The sequence below is a fragment of the Scleropages formosus genome, chromosome 8 (assembly GCF_900964775.1).
Source record: "Scleropages formosus chromosome 8, fSclFor1.1, whole genome shotgun sequence".
Taxonomy (NCBI): Eukaryota; Metazoa; Chordata; class Actinopteri; order Osteoglossiformes; family Osteoglossidae; genus Scleropages; species Scleropages formosus.
The window spans coordinates 17,483,173-17,497,332 of record NC_041813.1 but is presented as its reverse complement, the minus strand read 5'-3'; the positions used below and the strand labels follow the sequence as shown (position 1 = coordinate 17,497,332).

Sequence of the window (14,160 nt, the reverse complement as noted above, 5' to 3'; positions counted from 1 at the left end):
GTTCATTTCTGTAGGCTTTTCCTATATTTGTTCTTTCAACGAGTGCTAGGGGACTAATGTACATACTTCTGCTTGAGATTCTTAAGTAATTGAGGTCAGATGTGGAATGAGCACAGAAACCTATGTAGTCCTTGACGGTCAGAGTTTCCCACCACCATCTAGGAACAGACAACCATCTGGGATAAGAAGCTGTAAGTGGTCTGAAATCCCCAGGGGTTAAAATAGTAGACCTCCGTATTTAAATATACACTTACAGACTCCATACATTTCCATCTGATTTGGTCTTCATGGAAGCTGTGCAAGTGAGAGGCCGTAGGCATTCATATTATGTGTGTGTGTGTATGTCCGTCTAACAAAGTCAGATGTTCAGGTTTTGTCATCTTTAGCTTTGTTCCAATTCTTGTCCTTGCTAGGTGTCAGCAAAGTTGTGACAGTGGATATTAAGGGAAGTGCCCCCCTGTGGATGAAAATCAAAGACCTGGCTGATGGAGTTACCTACAACTTCCGCATCCGGGCCAAGACCATCACCTACGGCCCAGAAGTGGAAGCCAACATCACAACTGGACCTGGGGAAGGTTTGTCTCTCTGTCTTACCCCTGTTTGTCCTCCATATGATGTGGTCATGTTCTGAGATCTTCATGTGGGCTGTTGACTCCACCTCCTTTCCTATTCTTTTCAGGTGCTCCTGGACCCCCGGGTGACCCCTTCATCTCTCGCTACGGCTCCACCCTCACTCTGCACTGGACCAGCGGCGATCCTGGTCGAGCACCCATCACTCGCTACGTCATCGAGGCCAGGCCCTCAGGTGAACCCATGAGCTGCGGGTACATGTGATGTTCCGGACACATCATCAGAAACTGTTTCTGGAACATTCTTCTAAATGATGGTGTAGTGTATGTGGACATTTAGGTAATAGACTTGTGTTTTTTTCTTAAGACATCATAGTAACTGTTACAAGAACGGGCAAGGAACCTGGGTTCATCATCCAGGCTATTTTGTAAAATAACACATGAAGGTCAATGTAAGCAGCTAAATAACCCAAGTCCTGCTTAATCTGTCAGATGAAGGACTGTGGGACATACTGGTGAAGGACATCCCAAAGGAAGTGACATCTTACACGCTGGACTTTGATATGCTGAGAGAAGGTGTTACCTATGACTTCCGGGTCATCGGGGTAAATGACTATGGCTATGGGTCCCCTAGTGCCCCATCACCCTCCATATCTGGTCAGTCTGAGTTTCTTAATCTACTTTCTTATAAACAAAGCCATAGAAAGCGCCCATTGTTCTGTGTTTTGTATTATATTCTGCACATTTCTTGCATGGAGGGGGCGCAGTGGGTTGGACCGGGTCCTGCTTTCCAGTGGGTCTGGGGTTTGAATCCCGCTTGGGGTGCCTTGCGATAGACTGGCGTCCCGTCCTGGGTTTGTCCCCTCCTTCTCCAGCCTTACGCCCTGTGTTGCTGGGTTAGGCTCCGGCTCCCCGCGACCCTGTATGGGACAAGCGGTTCAGACATTTCTTGCATGTAAATATGGTGTGTGTATGGCATGCTGCAGATAAACCATCTGTACTGTAAACAAATGAAAATGTATAATATAATTTGAGTTTCTCAGAAAAAAATGTAAAATCAAAAACAGACTTTGATAAAATGTTGACACAAATATATTGCATTTACTATCTGTTTAGCGGTCAAAATCAAAAGTGGGAAAAATTCTACTGATTTGCATAAACTGTGAGATTTGCTAGTAGCTGATAGGATGTATCTCTCCAGCCCAAAAGGTGGCGCCATTCTATGAAGAGTGGTGGTTTTTGGTGGTTATTGCTCTGGTCGGCCTGATCTTCATCCTCCTCCTGGTCTTCATCCTCATCATCAGGGGACAGAGCAAGAAATATGCCAAGAAGTCAGACTCCGGTAGGCATAGTGGATGGATGTCAAACTAAATACAAAACACTGGGCAGGAATACAGTTGTTTTTCTCAGGGACTGTGTTTCTTTTATCAGCTTTATTCAATTCAGTTTATTTCTGCATTGCACCTCCAAGTGCTGAACATATGGGAAAAACTATGACATAAAGCAAGTAGCTTTACTAGTAGCAATGATTGATAACAATAATATAGAGTTACAACAAATACAGAAAGAAAATCCAGCCAGAAGAAAAAAAAAGGATAAGAAGCAAAATTCTCGATGCTGGTAAACGGAAAGAAAGCTTGTGGAGATCCAGGGCCAAATGGCTGCATACCGCTCCTGGGCATTCTAAAATGATAAAAAAGGTGAATTTTGTAATCTTTGTTATATACTGGAATCTAAATCGAAAAAGACTCAACCCAGTGTTCCCAGGAAGTCCATTTATGTGTGCTTCTTGGGTGAAAAGAATTCATACCTTAAAGTTACATATAGACAAAGAACCATCAAGCCCCTCCATTAGTGGAATTGCTTTTCATCTTCTCCCATCCCTCATATGATGCACAATTGCAATGAAAAACATGGGTAAATGACTTTCTTAAGAATGAATGGGGAGATTTTTATAGCAAGCCAGTAAAGCATTGCATTTGACTTATTTTTTTACAAAAATGATTAACGATCTATGAAACGTATGGTCTAAACATTCGACAAATGGATTCTGTTGGCGATGGCTCTGGCCCAGGGCATGGCTGTTGACAAGAAGTGGTCTAGGGTGACTCATGTCTGTGCCCTTTGTACTGCCATTGTACTGACCGCATGGTTCACAATGGGTCACCGCACATCTCTTCACCTCTATAGCTCACCTTTCACAAGGTTATCTTCCTTTTCTACTTCATTATTCATGTGCATATTCTGAAAATAACGCAGTAAGTCATGCTGTCAGTATATACTGCTCTTTCATTGCATATATCGGCTGTTATCTGTTAATTGTTCTGTACCTGTAATCTTATGCATATTAGCATTCATATTTCAGATTTATCTGCTGTCATTTGGGTTTTATCTTGCAGCAGCAGGTTAATGCCTTTCAGATCACTAAGGACGATTGGCAGAGAGAACACGGTCATGTGAGCTGGGTTTGTGTGACCAGTGAATCGCTGTGATAGAGTGAGAGCAGCTGTGTGGGCAGGGATGGAAACAGGAGCCCTCCAAATGCCGATCTTACATCAGCGCAGTCCGGTCTCTCCAGTTGCTGCTGGGCTGCAGCTGAGCTCAGTAAACATGTCAGTAGGACAAACGGGCTGTTTGTGTGGGAGACAAAGGGTCCGTCTCAGGGGAGAGCATCTCCAGCCGTGCACGGTTCCGCTCTGCTGATGCTGGGTTGGTCCGACCATTGCCTCATCCCTAGAGATGGTCCTTGGAGGGGTAAGGGCTGACGCTGACTCAAGTGAGAAGCTGATGGGGGGGAGGGGACAAATTTCTACCTCTCTGAGGTGGTCTCATATCAACAAGCTGAAACTCCTTGTGCATCATTCCCATAGGTCACAGGATCCTGGCACTTTGGCCGACCTGCCACCAATAATACAGGAACCTTTGTGTTAAAATGACAGTTTGTTGAATAACCTGTGTCTTCAAACCAGTACTAACACTGTTTTACATTAATGCATGTGTCTCAGTATTACTCATATTTAGTTTTATTATGAAGAGTAATTACACTATTTGTAAGGTCTCCAATAGTACTTTCTAGTCTGTCTGCAACAGGGGTTGTACAGCAACAGTAGGAATCCCACTGGCCAATGGCCACAAGTGAACATTTCATAAAAATTGGGGGCCAGCTCAATTTAGGTGAACTAAATTATGTTACAAATATTTCCAAAAATGTTTAAATTACCATACGATTATACATCAGGGTAAGATTGTTTATCAGGCTGTTGTCCATGGTGTTTATTTTTCACTTGCAGGAAGCCTGGGTTCAATATTACTGCAATCTGACAGCTTGGCAGAAAGTTAAATGTCAACACTGCAGACGACACACTCCATCCACTAGCTTCTCCGTTGGTTTATCATAATTCATTGTAGTTTTCGTTTTTATTAGGTTTATCATCTGTGGCATAGCATTATAACATTCGCAAAAACATTTTGCATTTGTAACACAAAAGAAGTATAATATGCAAAATAAAATAAGCAAAAAAAAACTAGTGGCCCACTCCTGTTGTAGTGGTTGCGGCAATAACAGCAGTAAGTGAGTTATAGAAAAATAGTATTAGCATTTGCCATAAGATGCAGTAATGACAGTACCAGTTTGCACTGCACGGGTAACAGTTGTTCTGTGAGATGTCCTGAGATGTCCCTATGTGCTTAATCCAGGAAACCACACCAAGTGCAGTGCTCTCCAGCTCAGCCACGGGGACATGGTCCGGCTGGACGAAGGCCGCTTCCCCGCGCTGGAGCTTAACAACCGACGGCTGTCTGTCAAGAACTCCTTCTGCCGCAAGAACGGGATCTACACCAGGTGAGACACATGCACCCTAAGGACAGCCAGAGTCAAGGCCTCCTGCTAGGTGTTTCAGGCAATTGTCACAGATACCACACACACACACACACACACACACATTTTCAGAACCGCTTGTCCCTTACGGGGTCACGGGGAACCGGAGCCTAACCCGGCAACACAGGGCATAAGGCCAGAGGGGGAAGGGGACACACCCAGGACGGGACGCCAGTCCGCCGCAAGGCACCCCAAGCGGGACTTGAACCCCAGACCCACCGGAGAGCAGGACTGCGGTCCAACCCACTGCACCACCGCACCCCACAGCTCACAGATACCAATCAAAGGAATTAATCAATCAAAGGAAATATTTAAACTGCATAGATCCCAAGTCATATGTGGGTTGCGAGACTCCCATATGGCCCATATTGCACTGTCTTACGTCCAAGTAGGGTAATTTTAGGCTTCTTGCCAGGAATCTTGGAGTCAGTGTAAATTGTGGAAAGTTGACGGAAAATAGTATTCAACCCAAATTAGGTGACTAAATTGACTAGCCCATAAAATCAAGCTGGACCTGTCTTCTCAAGGAGTTTCTCACATTTCAGACATGAGAGCAAGATTTACAGGTGTTATATTGCATAAATATAGTCTACTGAAAACAATTAACCATTATAGACTAGGGTACCATTTTATAAGTGCTGTTAAAATAGTTTTATTTCGACAGAAGGTAATGTACTGAACTGGCAACTATGCAACCTATCCATTCCAAAAGGTGTGGTAATGGAAAGAGTCTAAGGCAGAGAAGTCAACATTATATAACATGAGGGATTTTGGCCTTAAGGGCCTTAATTTTTGTCTATAACTTCAACTTACATTTGATTCCTCAATGGACTTGGTCAAGGATCCTTCAGGGCAGGGGGAAATTTGTAAGTATATTTTGTGAAATAGGGAGCATTTAGTATGAAATAAAGTAGATTAGTTGTACAGAAAAGTGTAAAAATTGTGCAGAAGTGCCTGGGAAATAATACTGCATCTTTGCCAAAGGAGACACAGAAATTTTTTTCAGATTTGCCAACTTTGAAACAGGACTCCAGACAAAACCTTGCACGGTTAGAAGGGTTTTGCCATTGTGAACTAGCAGCAGAGTGATAATATTTCCTCTGGGATTTGGGGGACCAGACAGTCCTCCCTACTAAGATTTAATGTGTCCAGGGAGGTGGTCCAGGCATCCTGAGTCTGTCTTCTCTTTGGCTCTGGATGAAAGGTTGCGAGACAGCTTCCTGCCTTTGAAGCCCTTCGTTGGGGCATGTCCTTGCTAATGAGACTCAGCTGAGGGTCCCCTGCCTAGCCCCCTCCCCATACACTCTGTGGGCTGCTCTCAAGGGGTGAGTGGGATGGTGGGTGTAGGGATATTTGGTAGTGATTTGGGGTCGAGGGTTTTCAGACTGGGCTAATGTTGAATTATTCATACACCAGTCTGGTGGTGCTTTTAAAATTGTCCCCAACCCCCAAATCTTCTCATTTGCCCAATAGCCTCCGCTGAATTCTTAAACAGGGGCATTATTTTACACCCCCAGTCTCACACGCGGGCGTTTAGGGTCTTTCGGCCTGTGTGCATAATTCAGTTAACCCTTTATTGGATGCACTTCTGTTCTCATTCACATCACACCCCTGTGGCACAAGGCTTTGTGTGTGGGATTGTGTGTGTGTGTGTGTGTGTGTGTGTGTGTGTGTGTGTGTGTGTGTGTGTGTGTGTGTGTGTGTATGAGAGAGAAACACCGCTCTGTGTTTCATCCAAGTGGTCGCTATGAAGACTACCAAGGTGCTGAGATTTTTTTTTTTACTACTTTCTACAGCACTACATTTAGAATCTGTCCATGCCAAAGAAATAAAAGCTCCCTTGGTTAACTATGCTATTGTGGTTTCAGCTGAAAAAAGGTACTACACCAGCAGGTGGGATTTGAATGTGGGTCCTTTGAGAGCAAAGGCAACAGCTCAAACCACTATACTACCTGCTGTCACCTTACTATTATTATGATTATTGTTATTAATATTATCATTACACACATTACAGTGTTTGGCCCAATTACATAGCATATTTTTACTCAATGATACGACAGTAGTGATGGGGAGCTGTCCTTGAACTGGCGTTGTCAACTAATAAGGAAGTAATTAGTGCAGACAGACGTGGGATTGTTGGGCTGTGTTGGCACGGTAACAAGGAAGCAGGGAACCAGCCGCTTCCCAGTTTCATGGCAATGCGTATGAAAAGAGGAGGCCTCAAACTTGAGCAGACCTTTGTGGGAGCTTGGCTTATATCTATAGGCCATCTCTATCTCGCTCTCCACCCCCCAACATCTCTTCAGAGGGCCCCCCAGGGGGAATCCACATGCACCACAGAACTCGCCTATGGAACCCAGGCTTTGTCCTCCATTCCAAACAAACACCTCCATATCTGATCCTGGATCAGAGCTGTCAGGGGCCTTTTCCCCATGTCGATTCCAGTGCTGCAGAATTGGTGTCCTTGTCTGATCCAGAGGGCCTGAGGGTCTGATGCTTTTTAAAGATGCAATCACAGCATCATGTAATCCAATTTACATTTCATTCGGAGTATTGAAATGCACCACGTTAGATCTGCATTTCAGTGCATTTTATGCTCTAGCTCTAGGGTCTACATTTTACTTTCATAAATTCACTTCAAAGCTGGCAGACAGTTTGCTCTGTTTAATTTTCTGGTGGGGATAGTGGTATTCCTGATTATCCACAGTGGTTTTGGGTTATTATACAGCAGCATCCTTTAACTCAGCATAACTCCACTGGCTGTAGTGGAACCAGGTTATGAAGCTGACACATGGAAATACATGGTGGCTGAGATCTGACAGACTTCCCCTTTTCGACCCCAGGTCTCCTCCACGGCCCAGTCCAGGAAGCCTGCACTATTCAGACGAAGATGTCAGCACCAAGTACAATGACCTGGTGGCTGCAGAGAGCAGCAGTCTGACAGAGAAACCCTCTGAGGTCTCAGACTCACAGGTATGTTTGGTCATGTCACTATCTGTCCTGCCTGACTTACTTCCCATCTAACTTCTGGGACATCAGCTTCTCATGAGTGTCATCTTACTGCTTTTTCAGAGTATGACTTAGATTCGTCCCACTGGTAGCAAACTGGCGATAGCGGATGGCGTAGTGGTTAGAGCTGCTGCCTTGCATTCCAAGGACTCAGCTTCAAATACCACTTCCTGTTGTAGTAGCCTTCATGAGGGTACTTACCCTGAAGTGATATAGTACGAATAAATGCTTTAAAATTATAACTATTTTAAATCAATTTAGAAAAAAAATCATCACTTTAATAAATGTAAATGACCTAAATGAACACTGATCCATCTTTGGAGGGGATCTATAGCACGGCAGCAGGAAAAGAAGATATTTTTGATGCCTTTTTAGTGTACTGAGGCTGAGAATGACCATATCCACTGGTGTTGGACTCAGGCCTACAGATAATGTAAAAAATGAATAGTTAGTTAACACTTATTCATTTAGCCGACAGTTTTGTCCAAAGCAACTTAGTGCTAACCTGATTATAATTATTTACCTCTTTAAACAGCTAGGTAATTTTTACTGAACCAATTTGGAAAAAGTACCTTGATCAAGGGTACTAGAGCTGGACGTGGGATTTGAAGCTGAGTCCTTTGGATCCAAAGGTAGGGGTTTTAGACACTATGCCACCTGCCGCCCCAAGTATTTAGTGTATGGACACAACCACTGTGTCCATTCTGTTAACCACTGCCTGCTCAATCCCATCCTAATCGCTGCTGAGCTGTTTTCGCCTGAAGACTGCTTGGGGTGGATTGGGGATGTGGGTCGTGGTGGGACTGATGATGACGGGGTGACTGTTAGAGCAGAAGTGATGTTGCAGAAGCCATCAATGTGACAGACTATACAGATCCATCTCTCTCATTTCCTTCACTCTTATTCTCCCTCTTTTCCCCCATTTGTCTCTGTTCCACATTTTTACATACTCTTTTCAACCTTTTTTCCATTTTTTTCCATTTCCCTGATTTTTGGTGCTGGCTTGCCTGCCCTGACCACTCTTTCCCATTGTGGTTTGTTTTAAGGAAACCACAGAACACCAGTTACAGCAAAGTAAGAGAATTCAACAGTTTTTACTCTGTTGGAATACATTTTTTTCTGGCAATTCAGGGTATTTTGGAGTTTCAGTGACGAGGTACTATTAAGTTTAAAAAGCCTATTCCAGGTTACACCAGGTGTTATCCGTTACAGAGGAGCACACCTGTATACTTATCCCCAAAACTGTCTTATCGCTGTACCAGACAAAAAGACCTTCCGATTTAGTGGAATTTACCATCACCAGTTGTACTGGCTTCCAGAAACTTCTGCAACATGCTGCATCACAGGCATACAAGGAAAAGCATAAGAGTAGTATACAATAGGGTAAAGCAATTAAATATTAATAGCATATGGAGAAAAATAAATTAAAGAATAATCAAAGAATAGTTAAAAGTAAACCATAATAATCATAATATAACACACACACACACACATTTTCAGAACCGCTTGTCCCATACGGGGTCACGGGGAACCGGAGCCTAACCCGGCAACTCAGGGCGTAAGGCTGGAGGGGGAGGGGACACACCCAGGACGGGACGCCAGTCCGCCGCAAGGCACCCCAAGCGGGACTCGAACCGCAGACCCACCGGAGAGCAGGACTGCGGTCCAACCCACTGCGCCACCGCGCCCCAATCATAACATAATTAAAAGTAAATAAAACAACTGTTATATAAGTACATTCCCACATCTTTGACATGTCAATTGCTGGTTTGGAGACCGTCTGCTGGCAGAATTTTTGAAGACACAGGTCCATTAATAACCCTTTCTTTGAGGCAGCACATCACATTACTAGAGGGTAAATATTAACACATGAGGAAGGTTCTATTTGTGTTGGGTTTTTAGGCCCCTTTTGTCACACATTTCTCTCGTAGACGCATCTAAGCGTCGGTCATCATGTTCCTGAGGATAATCTCCCGCCAGACTGAATCACTCAGTCATTCATAATGATTAACTCTCCCTCTGTGGTCTTTGTAAACTGTAAGCCCCTGCCCTACTTTTGCAAACACCCCAGACCCCTCCCCCTTCAGTCATAATCCATTTCCTGGAGAACAAGACCGAAGGGAAGGGACCAAACGAAAACATGGTAAATCTGGACACAGTGATATTCTTCAACAATGCTAAGTTAACCGTGGTGTGTTCCTCCTTGTGGATACATTTTCTTCCCGTATATGGAACAGTGCTGATATTAGGACACGGCGTTACAGCGGGAAGGTGGTGACACAGCAGAGCAGACTGATGGGGCTGTTGATCTGTAAAGTGTCCCTTGGGGCTTTCCCTAAGTCCCTGTGTACCAAAACGCCACCGTGGACACACACACACACACACACACACACACACATTTCCAGAACCGCTTGTCCCATGCGGGGTGACGGAGCCTACCCGGCAACACAGGGCGTAAGGCTGGAGGGGGAGGGGACACACCCAGGACGGGACGCCAGTCCGTCGCAAGGCACCCCAAGCGGGACTTGAACCCCAGACCCACCGGAGAGCAGGACTGTGGCCCAACCCACTGCGCCACCGCGCCACCGTGGACATCTCACTTGTAATGACGTGTCCACATCTTCCGAGATAGGGAAAGAGTTGCCATGAATTATGAAGCGTTTTAAAATGAGGAGACGTGACAGAGGGGGCAGAAGGAGCAGGCAGATTGATGGGATGCGACAGGACACTTTTTCAGCACAATTCTCCTTTTTCAGCAATCGCCTCATAATCGGGACATCAGGAAAATAGGCAGAAGTGAAGCCAAAGTCCAAGGCTTGACCTTCCTCTCGAGGCATTATTCACACATTTCATCGTTGTTAGAAGGCTCAGTTTTTTAATGTGAAGGGATGTGTTTCCTGCAGGCGTATACAGAGGCATCCATTCTTAGCAGGAGCCCATCAGTATTTTTATACAGAGACAGGGGAGCTTGAGAAGGGAAAGCGGTGAATACATTTAGGAGAAACATGTTTTTATTGAGTCCCCCCGGGAGCCGAGCTACAGTTTGCTTTGTTTCTGACACACAGACAGACACATGCAGTCAGATGTAAAAAGCAGTAAAGGAGTCAGGATGACTAATTAAATTCAACCCATCTGCAGAAATACATGTTTTCACACCCTGGAATGTTTTAATATCATGGCTTTGTACTGATTTCACTTATATGCTGGTTATTACATGTCTAGAATGTCTTTTTTATGGCCTTATTGCACACACATTGCACTCATTCCACATAGGAGTGTGGTATCATCTGCTACACACTGATACTGAGCCACACCAATGCCAAATACTCAGTCAGTGAAGGCTGAGAACCTCTGGGTGTCCCAAAGCAGCAGATGCACAACATAGAGTGATAGATTATGTGAAACCACGCAGTGTTTAGTGATGGGTGTGAAGGCATGTTGGGGCGCAGTTTGTCCCAAGCATACTTGAGTAACTGCACAGAGGTCTTGTGTTTTGGGTTTGGGTCACGTGATCAGAACAAGTAAAATAACTGCAGCAGCATTGTGTCTTGCGATCACGCTTTTCCCTGTCTCCCTTGGTGACCATGCAGCTATCAATGAGTATCTGAATGTTTTAAAACCATCTTCCTATCTACCTGTAGGAGGCGCTCTCATTTTCATATCAGAAACGTCCTCTTCGGTCTTTTGGGTGAGGCTTTGCCTTTGTGTCTTGACTGTTGGACCTGTCTGTAGCATTAGCTTTCCCTCCCCTTGTAAATACCCAGAAAACAAGATAACACCGAAAAACCAGCTTAGCTATAGTCCCTCATGATAGTACGTTGGTTAGTTTAAGTATTCATTTAGAAGTGTTTGGCAAATAGCGGTGTGTTCCGTCAGTGTTGATTCTGGGCTTTTGTCGTATTTGGAAGTGAAATCCCATATCTGAGAAAATGTTTGAGACACACCCCGAACTGTTGCTTTATATGTGACAAATATTTCTGAAAATAATAATACAGAAATATATTGAAAAGTGAAACCAAAAACATGTCAAGAACCATCTTCTTTTCCAAGCAATCATGATATAAAAACTTTTCAGGTCCCCCACCACAAATTAAACTTTCTTACCCATTTACAACTGTTTCATTGGCTAAGGAGGTAAATGAGATCAAAGTCTGTTCTCATGTCTGTCGGCAACCTGGAGACCATCACGAATTTCATCATGACACACGCCGGCATCTGCTGACAGATCTTGGGAACGTGGTAACGTGTACTTTATTTCTTCTTGTCTGCTCACAGGGCAGCGACAGTGAATACGAGGTGGAGCAGAACCGACACAAGACCCACTCGTTTGTCAACCACTACATCAGTGACCCCACCTACTATAATTCGTGGAGGCGCCAGCAGAAGGGGCTGTCCCGACCCCAGGCCTACGGGTACGTGGAGGACCAGGGTGATCCGGAACCGCGGGGCCCCCCTCCGCCCTTGCCGCCCCTACCCCCGCTCGTGCCCCAGGCTGCCCCCACAGGGCAACCTCAGCCCCAGCCCGAGCCCCAGGCACTGGCCCAGGGCAGCCTCTTCAGGCCTAAGGGCAGTCGGACTCCCACGCCCTCTCAACAGTCCTCCAACCCCCCCAGCCAACATAGCACCCTCTACCGGCCCCCCAGCAGCCTGGGGGCCAGCACCCAGACCCCCATTGCCGGATTCTCCTCATTTGTTTGAGGCCAGACTTGTACTCCGGCGGCTTTCCAAACAAAGCACTCTGCAAACGTGAAACCGGCGCTCTCATTTTTGTTTTTGATTTTACTCTTATTTTACTTTTTTCGCTGTTTTTCAACTCCTAGCAGATATTTTTATGGAACAATGAAGGACTTATACTACCAGAAATATCATAAACATAAAAAAAGAATCCTTTATTCCTTATATTTGTGTGCTGAGGTGTGTGTGTTTTCTTAAAAAAGAAAACGGAAAAAAAAAACAAATGTGAACTTGCAAGAACAGTTTTATTTCACATTCTAAAGAGAAGATATGTGATACAAAGCCAAACTTTACAGTGAATCACACATGAGCTGGAAGGACTACAGATCAGATGAAGGAACGAAGGACAATTAAAAGAGACGTGAAAATGGTAAGAAAGGAGAGGGAAGGTAAAACGTGTCATTTTAACAGGCAGCTGCTGCCAAAGTGACTTTCCGCTACAATGGCTGCCTTTTTAAACCCCTCGACTCAACCGATTAGCCAGAGAGCTCTTGGGAATGTATTTATTTCTCATTTTTAATCCTTCTCCTTGATACAAATACGTGTTTCAGTGGATATATTTGACTGAGTTCCATATACCAGAACATTTGTCTGAAAGCAGCTTCTATTATTAGACTTGTGAAGGTATGTGAAAAACACATAGACAGGGAGCAAAATAGCCCCCATATTGCATCACATTCACAGAGCGCTGTGCTGTATTAATATTGTGGCCACATGGTGGATCTCAGACAGCATTGAGCAAGCAGGAGGAAACTAGGATACTGTATTAAAAATGTTGGGTTGGTTTAACTCATGGTTGGGAAGAGGGTACAGCAGACATGGAAGTGTCCAGAATCAAAATCATTGCCCTTACCTGGTGGGCAGTTCTATGTAGTCAGTCTGTCTGGGGCAGAGGTTCTTAACTGTCTCTTAAGACCCCTTCAAGGAAAATCACCATAAATAAATTGTGAGAAAATATTGCTCTGCATTTATTTCACTGAAACTTAACTGTTTTCACAAACTGTTTGACATAGAAATATGTCATAGATGATAATAGCCTTGTAATATTTTTTTTTTTTTCATTCTCTCACTCATGCATTGTTTTTCTAAGTCATGGTGGGGGTCTTGAGGGTATCCTGGAATCACAGGGCACAAGGCTAAGGAGTATACACCCTGGACTTTTGTTTAGTTAAGCCTTCACTTCATGGACTCTACAGTTCATCCATGAACTCCCAAGGGGTCCATGGACCTTACATTAAGAACCCCTGATCTACAACATCTTGTAACAGAGACACCTATCACAGCTCTGCTTCCTTTGGGCTTTCAGACATACTGAATTAGTGTTTACCTCACACACCTATGTCCCTGTTTACTTAAGGCAAGGCGATTCCTGGAAAATCATATTGTTTTGCAACAAGTCAACAGCTCAGACATCTCAGAGATGCATTTGAGCTCAGAAAGAACATTTTAGTGATGTGGCTCTGATGCTTCAGCCCTTGGACAACAGGCCTGCTGTGTTGAAGCCAAGATGCTGTAACTTCATTGCCCAACACGCCTGTCCTGTCCCACACTGAGCACGTGAGCATCCCTGGAACCAGTTCTGCTTTCAGTGATGTCACTTTCCACCACTGCTCTGTGCCTTGTCAACCGCTTCTGTCCACCGGTGATGTCGTGCTGAGAAGTCATGTCGTCTCAAGTTTTCTTGCCCTGTCCGAGAAAGCAAATGGTGGATGCATGGCTTTACTTTGTCTGTGGGAGATCAGATGGCTCAGAAAATAAACCCCAGTGGAGACATTGCCAAGATGGTGTAACAGTGCATTTTTAGACATGTAAAAATTAAGAATTGAATGGGGTTGTTCACAAAACAATGAACTCAGAACAAAGAAAACGGACTGAGACACAACTGTTCATAATAAAGCCTTCATGAAACAAAGCTGGAAAATAGTGTCTAGGTTCAATTTATAACCAACCTGTTATGAAATCTGGAACTGA

The 14,160-nt window shown here is 44.4% G+C and overlaps 1 protein-coding gene across 1 annotated transcript in view; it reads left to right on the top strand.

Annotated features, from left to right (window-relative positions):
* sdk2a (sidekick cell adhesion molecule 2a) overlaps positions 1–12,208 on the top strand; it is a 117,842-nt gene extending 105,634 nt beyond the window's left edge. Inside the window, exons 39-45 of the mRNA XM_018757033.2 lie at positions 414–575; positions 680–805; positions 1,062–1,226; positions 1,771–1,911; positions 4,266–4,410; positions 7,290–7,419; positions 11,731–12,208. Of these exons, the coding sequence (XP_018612549.1) occupies positions 414–575; positions 680–805; positions 1,062–1,226; positions 1,771–1,911; positions 4,266–4,410; positions 7,290–7,419; positions 11,731–12,153 (1,292 nt within the window). The 3' untranslated portion in view covers positions 12,154–12,208. The remainder of the gene's footprint in view (positions 1–413; positions 576–679; positions 806–1,061; positions 1,227–1,770; positions 1,912–4,265; positions 4,411–7,289; positions 7,420–11,730) is intronic.
* The last annotated feature ends 1,952 nt before the right edge of the window (positions 12,209–14,160 follow it).